At 31.7% G+C, this 10,075-nt stretch overlaps 1 protein-coding gene and 1 long non-coding RNA gene across 5 annotated transcripts; one reads left to right on the top strand and one right to left on the bottom strand.

Moving 5' to 3' along the window:
• Positions 1 to 4,100: 4,100 nt before the first annotated feature.
• LOC135130323 (uncharacterized) lies at positions 4,101 to 5,559 on the bottom strand. Of its 2 annotated transcripts, none has more exons than XR_010280729.1 (5): positions 5,076 to 5,559; positions 4,932 to 5,020; positions 4,826 to 4,848; positions 4,700 to 4,768; positions 4,101 to 4,648 (listed from the first exon to the last, which is right to left on the bottom strand). It is a non-coding gene; the product is annotated as an uncharacterized LOC135130323 (long non-coding RNA). The 2 variants fall into 2 exon arrangements; XR_010280728.1 differs by having other exon boundaries at positions 4,705 to 4,768.
• Positions 5,560 to 6,187: 628 nt separating this feature from the next.
• LOC135130111 (uncharacterized) lies at positions 6,188 to 9,854 on the top strand. Of its 3 annotated transcripts, none has more exons than XM_064057438.1 (6): positions 6,188 to 6,449; positions 6,550 to 7,141; positions 7,192 to 7,436; positions 8,088 to 8,276; positions 8,326 to 8,578; positions 8,631 to 9,854. In XM_064057438.1, exons 2-6 carry the CDS (start codon positions 6,625 to 6,627, stop codon positions 8,789 to 8,791), a joined length of 1,365 nt encoding a protein of 454 aa, XP_063913508.1. In that variant the 5' UTR covers positions 6,188 to 6,449; positions 6,550 to 6,624; the 3' UTR covers positions 8,792 to 9,854. The 3 variants fall into 3 exon arrangements, with proteins under 3 accessions (XP_063913508.1, XP_063913507.1, XP_063913509.1); XM_064057437.1 differs by having other exon boundaries at positions 6,189 to 6,449; positions 8,625 to 9,854; XM_064057439.1 differs by lacking the exons at positions 6,188 to 6,449; positions 6,550 to 7,141 and having other exon boundaries at positions 7,149 to 7,436; positions 8,625 to 9,854.
• Positions 9,855 to 10,075: the final 221 nt, after the last annotated feature.

Here is a 10,075-nt window from a genome sequence, read left to right as displayed (position 1 = left end):
CTCCATCCCCAAAAGTCTAGCGTAACTACCGACCATTTATCCGCGCATCACTTGGAAAGTGACCTACACTACTCTGACCTACTGGTGCTAATCTAATCTGACTGACATGATCAGACTGTTCAAGAAACTTACGAACAATATGGCATGTTCCTAACAAAACAGCTTTTTGAATTTTGACAATTATTGAATCATTCAAATGCAAAGACTTTAAATTCTCAACTAAGCTATTTGGAACTACACCTACATTAGAGATAACTAGGGGTAGAATTGAAATTTTTTTAAGACTCAACATGGATTTCATTTTTATCGATAATTGTAGATATTTTGAAATCTTGGTGTGGTATGTTTGAATAATGTTGTTTGTGTTAGGAATAGCAATGTCAATGAGAATTATTGTTATTATTATTAATTAATTAATTATATATTATTATACAGGTACCTACACTAGATACACCTAGTGAAATAATGAAAGGAGGAATGTCTTCATATGAAAAATTTCCTGCTTTTTCCAATCCGCCAAACTAAGTTTTTCACAATGTCTACAAAAATTATGCCACATGTTTGGAGTACATTCAGAGAGAGCTTCAAGACATAAATTCTCCACCCTATTCTTGGATGAAGGTGGAGAACATGTGTTTGTTGTAATAATTCTTACAAAACCCCCATATTATTTCAGTCTGGTTGTATTGACAATGGTACGGGAGTTATCTAAGAATTTCATTGCCACTCTCAACTTTCGTCTACCAAAAAACTCTTTTGTGTATTTGCCCTAAGAGGTTTACCTAATTAATTCCCACGAATGTTGCTTCGAAAACTTTTGTTTAAATTCAATACTATGACTAAGCAGCCATTCTTGCATTTGACTTACTAGACAATGTTGGTGCAACTGCAGTTGCACTGAATGATATGGTGCGTTGTCCATAATCAACACACATTTTTGTTCAACTTAGCCAAAGCGGGAATAGGTTGATTAACCACTCAATTTTGAAAAAGTCTTCTGCCTATTGTGATAATCTCTATCATTGTTTTGCGGATTTAATAAAAAGTTACAACCATCTAAAAAGGTAATCTTTATCCTTCACTTTTAATTTTGGTAGGATTACTTTTTAAATCTGATTCGTGCACCCAACGATGAAGTGGTACTGAACCATTTTGGTAAATCCAAGTTTCGTTGAAGTACACGAATGCTCAATAGTAATACCATGAGTAGGATGAATATTCGTGACTATTCCATTCATCTGTCAATTGGTTAAAAAGAGCCAATAAAAATTGTACTTTGTGCGGGCGTTACTATGGTTATAATGTGTTGTACCGGATATATCTTCCCAGGAAGGTATTCAACTGACAATTTTTAACAAAAGAAAGTCGATGACAAATTAATGTATTTATTTGTCAGTAACATTAAATGTACAATTTGAAAAGGTTACATTCGTACAGTTTTGGAATAAACAAGAAGCTCCACTTATAGTTTTATCATTTACAGTATTGTTTACTTGATTAACTGAATTATTTCGTATTTTATTAATAATTGATTTGTGATGTTCATCGTCGAGTTGCAAATAAGGTTTAATTGAGTTAACGTTCTGGTGTCCTGTGATTTTCATCAACTGCTGTTCTTCGACTCCAGCTTTAGCCAAAGCAGACACCGCTGATGAGCGCACAGAATGATTTGATATTTTCCTTCTTTTAATATCTAAACCAGTCACTATTGCTAACGACTTTACCCATTTACCAATTTCATTAACTCCAACGGGACTATTTTTGTACCACACTGCATTTTGTATTTTGTTCCAAAAAGGATTGGGTGTTAAAAACATTCTGTCGGTGTTTATGTTATTTCCTCTTTTCATCATTAGTAGATGATACAGCCTATAAAATGGAACAGTTTAATACATGACATAAAATGGGAAAGAAAAATACCTAACGGGGCAGAGGTTGGGGTTGTCTTTATTTTTCGTCAACCATTTACTACTTGTTAGTGGTTTTGAACCACCTTGTGCTGTTTTAGAAAACACAGGATTATATTCAATCCGGCCTATAATAAGTCCTTTATTGTCAATTTCTGGCTTAAAATAGTATGTGAAACAACTGGCTCCTTCACCACCACGCCAAGCTAATTCAAAAGATGCTATTAAAAAAAACTTCTTTTGCAAACCGTCGGGTGTATTTTCATTTAAAATTTGTACCATATTTAAGAATTCATTTTCAGTTAGCGCAGCTGAGTTTACTGTCCTTTTTCCTGGTAGTGTTTGAAGTTTTCTTCGGGTAGCGTCTCTGGCGTCTCGTGCTGCCTTGAAACATGGATCCGTAAATGGATTTATTTTAATATTCCACTCATTGAAATATTTTTCTTGAACTAGCTTCGCTGTTGTATTAAACATGTGTTTAATTACATTTTCCTTATAATCAGTACCATCTTTTTTTTCATGTTAGAGGCCCAACTTTTCAAAATAGTATTTAAACTCTCAGGAGAAGTAGATTGCTCTAAATTATAGCCATTTTCTTTTAAAAAGCTGGAAAATTGCCGCCATACCGAGTCGCGTGATTTTTTTGTGTTCCATGGTGTGCTTTTGGATATCTCGGCATCTATTTCTTCTTCTGATTTTGACCCAAATCTCTTTTCTTGCATTTGCATGTTGAAATCACAGAATAACATCAAAAAGTGCATCAAATGTCACGGAAGTTTTATTAAAAAAAAATGTTTATTATCTGTTGATATGGAAATGAAGGCATGTGTAACTTAATTTTTCTTACTTTTTGGTTGAATTTTAATCTGAAAAATTGTTGATTCATGGAATAGTCCCTCGAATACCATGCGTAGTCAAAGTTAAGTCGTATATTTTTGCGGTGGTTCCACTTATGGGCATTTCGCTTGGAAATGAAAAAATCCAAGCGTAATGCCCATTCGTGACACCACTGCAAAAATAATCGACATAACTTTGACTACTTATGGTATTATAAGTGATAATTCAGACGATTTATTAGCTAAACGAATTTTGTGTTGCGATGGAAATATCACGAGTTGCGCAGCAACGAGTGGTATTTCTTGAGCGCAACACAAAATGAGTTTGCTAATAAAAGTCTGAATTATAAAAATATTCATCCTACGAATTGTATTTTGCAAGACGATTCCATGCAGCTAGTACCAAAGCGCAATAATTATAAACAATTTTCTTCTGTATTTTTAATTCACTTTCTACGAAAGAATTGTTGGCAAATGAACCCATTTTTTAATAATGTCAAAAAATTAATTAGTTTACATGATCGTAACTATGGTTTGCTAGGTTGAAAACACCGTTTTTTGACCCAGTGGGGATGCCGAGCTACTGCGGGTCCCCGCGAAAAGCCCACGCTACATACCAATCAGATTGGTTCTTAACCGATATGCATGGAATAGTCACAAGAATTTTGAAATTCGACGAATTTTCTCAAAAAAGTAATTTTTACTGCAACAAGTTTTTCTACAACATAAAATTTTGCGATCGTTTACTTCCTTATGTTTGTAACCCATCGACTTGAGACTTTTGTACCCCTTTAAATTCCAAATATTTTTGCTTATAAGCCAAAAGTGTATCTATTGTAAAATATTGAGTTTTTTCGTTGTATTGCCAAATTAGTTGTTGCAGGTCTTTTTAACACATAATTTGAAAAAGTGTCAGTGTGTTTTCGTTTGAAGTTTTCAAATTTTCATTTTTAGTGACAATTTTCTCTCCAGTTACGCGACTGACCTAATTTTTTTTTTAATTAACAAATAAATATTTAAAAACTTTGAAAGTCACAGAAAACATGTTAATTATTTTCATCATTAACTCTTCACGCTTGGGTTAGGAACTATCTTTTTTCATTTGCTGATAGCATCTTTTTATTGAAATTTTTTGTTGTAATAAAATAATTTCCCCAGTAACATTTTATATGTAATCAATATTGAAGTTCTAACATTTAAATAATATGGGTAACGACAGATTTTTTTTTTTTAAATCAATATTGGTTTTAAATATTGAATATATATTTACTTTCAATGTTTAATACTTATTTAGTTCAGAACATTTAATAAATGTTCTTCATATGAAAGGGGGTATGGATATAAAAAAAACTTGTATGGAATACAATATAATATTTATTAAATACAAAAATACATTGTCACTGGAAATAACAGTGTATTTGAAACGTTGCGGCAATATTTATACATTTAAAAATTATTTGTCCTAGAACCAATTCGTTGAAAATTTGTACCGGGTGATTTTTTTTTAATTTCTGCTTTTTTTTCAGTTTCACTGCATATGTCAGCAGTGAAACTGAAACTGCTGGCATAAGCTTCATGGGCAGAAATTTAAAAAATCACCTGATGTGAAACACAATATAAATTTTTTAAACATAAAAATACACTGCCAACTTACAATGAAATAAAAATACATTGTCAATGGAAATAACAATGTTCTGCTACATTTCAATCATTATACAGAAATATTTATTTAATAATTATTTGCTCTATAACCGATTCATTGAAAAGCGATATAATTAATTAAAATAAAAAAAATCATACCTCCTGTTTTTTTCGATGAGAATTCACTCTTGCTTTTGTCTGCGCTTAATGAGGTCCTACCATTTTTTAAATTTCAGCAGTTTTTGTGACGTTTCCGTGTGGTACCTACAATTAAATTAACTTACAAATTTCATAATTTTTAAGAAATCACATAACTTTACATATTGTAGCCTTGTTAATTGTGAGTTCACTAAAAGAGAGCTTATTTTTTCCTTGCCCTGAAAACTTGAAAGCAATTTGGTTCATTATTAATAATTTCTTCAAAATTGCATAGGTACCTACATGTTTTTTTACATCTTCTCTTCCTGGAAAATAAACATTATTATCAGTCTGAAACTAACTAGTTTATAAATACTAGGAGTTAATAATAAGAATAATAAATGCTTACCAATTCATTCAATTTCTGCGTATCTCCCGCAATTTCTAACTGGATTTCTTCTTTTTTTTGGTTGCGCCCGGACATTCATCATTTTGTTTCTACATTCATAATGTGCTTATATTCAGGAATATTAAACCTCTTAAATATACTTACGTGTTGAGAAATTGCATTTTCTCCATTGCTTGTAGAAGTGAGGTTATGTAGAATTAGTACTGTTTTCTTGACAAAACGGTATTTACTACACTATTCTGAATTTATCGCAGTACCGATAATCACAATTCACAATAGAACAAACACCATGAACTTACAGAAAATACTTTTTGAACCACCAACAACAACAGAAAATATGTATATGTTGCACATTGCGCAAACGCGTTCCAGCAGAGCAAGCGCAAATTTAAGTAAGTTTTACAAAAATGATGAATAAAATTATTATTTTTTGTTCGCAAAAATAAAAAAAATATTACTTTTTAATGAGCAATTAATAGTGTGCAACACGATATTTCGAATAGTGTCAATTTCACAATAGCTGGTATTTTTTCAAATCAATTTTTAATATTGCTCCGATAAAAACCCTATGACATAAATTACCTACAAGTTGTCCCAACATGGTACTTTTTTTTCATTTTTGTTGTTCGGTATCTTGATAAAAAGACATTTCATAAATATAATATATGTTGAAATTCATATATAAATTTATAAATATAAAATGAATATTATATAAATATTTGTAATATCTAATCAACATTTAATATTATATCAATCTTATATAAATATTAGAAAAATATTGCTTGCTACTGGGGTTTCGACATTTTAAATTTTAGTGACAGGAATCAGAAATGTTGCAACTTGATAATATTATTTGAAAGAACAATACCTACATGTGGCAAATCAGCCTCAAGTGAACGTCGGTCTCACGCACGGATAGACAAACCGTTTTGTCAATGAATCAGTTTATCCAACGTGAAGAAAAAATTTCATGGCTCACTTTTGTTTAAAAACATCCTGAACGGTTTATAGTTAGTAATTTACATGGCGTTACATACAAAAAAAAATAAATAAATAAATAAAAATACTGCGCAGTTGGAATTCATCCTATTGATTTTTTTCTAAACATTTTTACCCAACTTTAACAAGGAAAGTCAAAATAACGTGATATATATGTGTGTTTTTATTAATTGGCAGAACAGCAGAACTTCCTAGTCCATTAGCTAAAAAACTGATTTTAAGGTCACGTTGTATTGATTTTCACTCATTCATTTTAATACATCTTGATCCAGTGATACCGCTACAGTCGGTCGGTGACGTCAATACAGCCTGGCCTGACCTTAGTTGATAGATTCTCACTTTTTTGTTTGAATAATTGAATTAAACAATCTTATAGTGTCCTTTTGTTTATGGCTTAGGCTCTCTGTTTCCAGATGACCGTGTCGAGTCTTTTGAATATTGTCTTCAATTTTAAAAACATCAAATGCCAGCGTTATCCAAATGTTAAGTGTTATGTGATTTGCTAAGAGTATACCTAATGTAAGTACAAAGTTAAAGAATAAAGTTTAATATCAGGTTTAATAACATTCATGGAGGTTATGTTAGAATAGAAATACACATGGAATTGATATGATTGCAGTGAAGCTACGGTTATCATGCAGTCATGACCAGTAGGTGGTAATGGACATTATAACAAGTTTTTCAAAATAAAATAATGGATAATGATGAAGCTGGATTAATGCCGATTACCGATGATGAGTCAATATCAGAAATTGAAGAACAATGTCTTCCAGTCAACAAGTCCGTTAATCGAAATAACCACAATTTCACATATGTGGAACATACTAAGACCGAATTTGTTATATTCAAATTAACATTAATTTTTTCTACATTAGCGGTGGTTATTTTATTTCCACTTTATTTAAAAAATGTTAGTCTTGCTGGAAATGTTTACAGCTTATTACTAACAAATACCGTACTTTCTGCAGGAGTATTTATTTTAGGATCGGTTTTTTTAAAATTATTATTTTTTAAATTTGAATATACTGGAATTTTAAAATTACCGTTCTCAAAATTAAAATTATTTAAAATCACTTTAATATATTTTTCATGTGCTGCTGCATTAGCATATGCATTAGATCAAAAAAGAGTTGATTGCCACTTTCAGGATCCTATGAAAGCTCTTGTACTTCTCTTCGCATTTTTATATTATTTTTTCGTTTGTGAGAGATGTAAGTATTGTACATTATGTGTTTTTCAATTGCTATTCCTGGTTTTGTAGTTATGTGCCTTCGGCGGATATTTTCTACAACTATAATCATCACTGGACTATTTGTTGCTTTAGATTATAGCTTGTGTAATAAATTTAAATGCAGGGGATATGAAATTCAACATACGTCCGATGACTCAGGCAACTGGTCAAAGCAAACTCATGCAGTATGGACATCAGTTTATATTATAGGGCTAGCACTGTTCGCAGCGTTCTTTACTGTTCTAGAACAAATTCTTTTTAAAGTTAAGAAAGCGGTATGTTTTATCCTATTTGTTTATAAATATATACATGTATATTTGTGCTGACTCTAAAGTGAAATGTGTAGAAAATCTCATTCCAACTAAATATTACTTCTTCTTAACTTGTTAAATAAGTTTTGACTAATTTTGTGACCAACTTGACAGATTTAGAATTGGGCATACTTGAAATACAATATTTACAATGTAGAAGTATTGCAGGTATATACATATATATAACAAAAGTAAAATATGTAATAATTTTGGAAGCTCAAATTTTACTGTAAATTGTAGTTACTGTTTTTATAATAATCAATCGCAGTTAATCACCTTATGTAAATTATTATTAATAAGTCAGTGTCAGATACAGTGAAATTGAAATAATCGTAATAAATTGAGAAAATCTAAATTACATCGACAATAATTTCGGGATATTTGAACAATATTCTTTTTATTTCAAACATACTCAGGATGTGAAATGAAATAAAAAAGATGGTGCTGTTCGATACACGGTATTACTGTAGCCATCGCCTTAAATGAATACTCAAACAATATCAACTGACGGTGTAATGAAAGTCGTTTTTTAGAATTGCACCTTTTGTTAGTAACATTATTAAAAAAATAATGTATATAAATTGTGGTCCTAAAACATTTATTTTTGAATTGCAGATACCAGGTCTCTGTACAGTTTCTTCTTCAGTTTCTACAATGAGCGTTTCCTCTTCAGTTACAGAACTTGAACAAATAAATGTTTGTAAAAAGATCAGTTCAGTTCAGTTAGTAATGTGGTTGCACATTTTTGGCATACTGATAGTGGGGAGTTTGTTTTGGATCGAGTTTATTCCACAAATAGGAAAGGTGGTAAGTTCAATAAAAGTTTTTTATCGTTAGCACATTTTATTTGCAGGGATCTAACGCGAAAGAAGTTGTAAACAATACATTTAACGGAATCCATTGTCACTTTTCAAATGAAGTAGACTGTAGAAATACAACAATAATTTCATGGTTATTTTTGTTCTCATACACGGGATTTGTTGCTGCATCAATTCATTTTTTAATATTGACACAGTCTGCTGTATACACTGTAGCCACAATGTCGACAGCTCTACCTTTAGCTGCAGTGTGGTGGTCATTTGTTCAGATGGTGCCAACAGAAAATGGTAAATTACAAATCCCGTAAATATTTACTTTTAATGCATTTAACAGATTTAGTGATATGGAAACCTTCCATTACCGGAGATTTAATTTCATCGCTTCTCGGCCTCCCGATAGTAACATTGGGACTATACTTTTGGTATAAAGCACATATGAAAGATTGCCAGCAGTTTTCAAGGATAAGTCATCTTTCTATACGAGGAAATCTAATTACTTAATTCGTCGTATGCTATATGGCTTTCGGCTAGTTATTTCAACAGAACTACAACTATGCCGACATTAAATAAAATAGTATATTACATTATAAGGGAAGTAAACAGGATTTACTATGTCGAGCGAGAGATTTTCAATCTCGCGAGACAGTGTTAATCCGTTACTTCCCGCATAATGTATATTATTTTTTTCCCGACCCAATCACTAACCAACAAATAATTAATTCAATATTGCCAAAATGCATAATACTGAATGAAAATAGGTGGTCTCCTTTGTGTTGCTAAGGGTATCAATTAAAGATAATTTCAAAAACACATTTTGTTCATTTTTGTTACAAAAAATCGTAAAATTAAACGGTGTTGTTGTATTGAGTCCTGTCATTTCATTTACTTCCCTAGCGAGGTAAGTAGCCCTAGGCCACCACAACACGGTTAGTAATTTGAACTTACCTTCGTCAAATGTGACTTGGTAAAAGCGACTTACGAGAAGGGTCGGGAAAAAATATTTTTATTTATGACGCTGAAGCAGATTTCACTTATCTCACTCATCAAACTTGGTGAATTACATTATCACACTAGTGGGGTAATATTAAAAATAGTACCCACGTAAAATAGTATATTATTAGCCAAGATTGCAAAGCCAAGCATTCTAGAGCAAGCGCAAATTAGAAGCAAGAGGTCTAGAAATGGCTTTGCAACCGTGGTTAATATAGGTACTATTTTTTTCACTAATAGAAACCATAAGACAATAAATTGAAAAAATAAACGTTCAATTTTTTGACGCAATATGATTTTGTTTTGATTTCTAATCAAACTTAATCTAAATCTTCAACACAAAGAAAACCGTTTACACTTGTCGCTGAATTAATCATTTTATCTGCTGCCGTCTACCAACTACCATGCGTATACCTACTCAAGTAATGTTAGTAGCACACATTCATTCATTTTTTAAGAAATAATCACATCAAATATTGCGTACATAACCTCAATCTTCTTTTTGAACCCGTGGTCGCAAAAGTTGAATTTGCTACCTCTAAATGAGTCGACATTTGCATGCTTCATGGCTGCTCTGTGAAAAATAGTATATTATTAGCCAAGGTTGCAGAGCCAAGCATTCTAGACCGAGCGCAAATTAGAACCCGAGACGCGCAGCGTCGAGGGCTCTGAAGCGCGAGGTCTAGAAGTGGCTTTGCAACCGTGGTTAATATACTATTTTTTTCACTAGTAGAAACCATAAGACAATAAACTGAAAAAATAAACGTACAATTTTTTGACGCAACATGATTTTGT

The sequence above is a fragment of the Zophobas morio genome, unplaced genomic scaffold, assembly GCF_036711695.1.
Source record: "Zophobas morio isolate AGI-343-1 ecotype UQ-CSIRO unplaced genomic scaffold, CSIRO_AGI_Zmor_V1 ptg000017l, whole genome shotgun sequence".
NCBI classification, from domain to species: Eukaryota; Metazoa; Arthropoda; class Insecta; order Coleoptera; family Tenebrionidae; genus Zophobas; species Zophobas morio.
The sequence above is the reverse complement of the archived record's forward strand: the minus strand, read 5'-3'. Positions and strand labels throughout refer to the sequence as shown.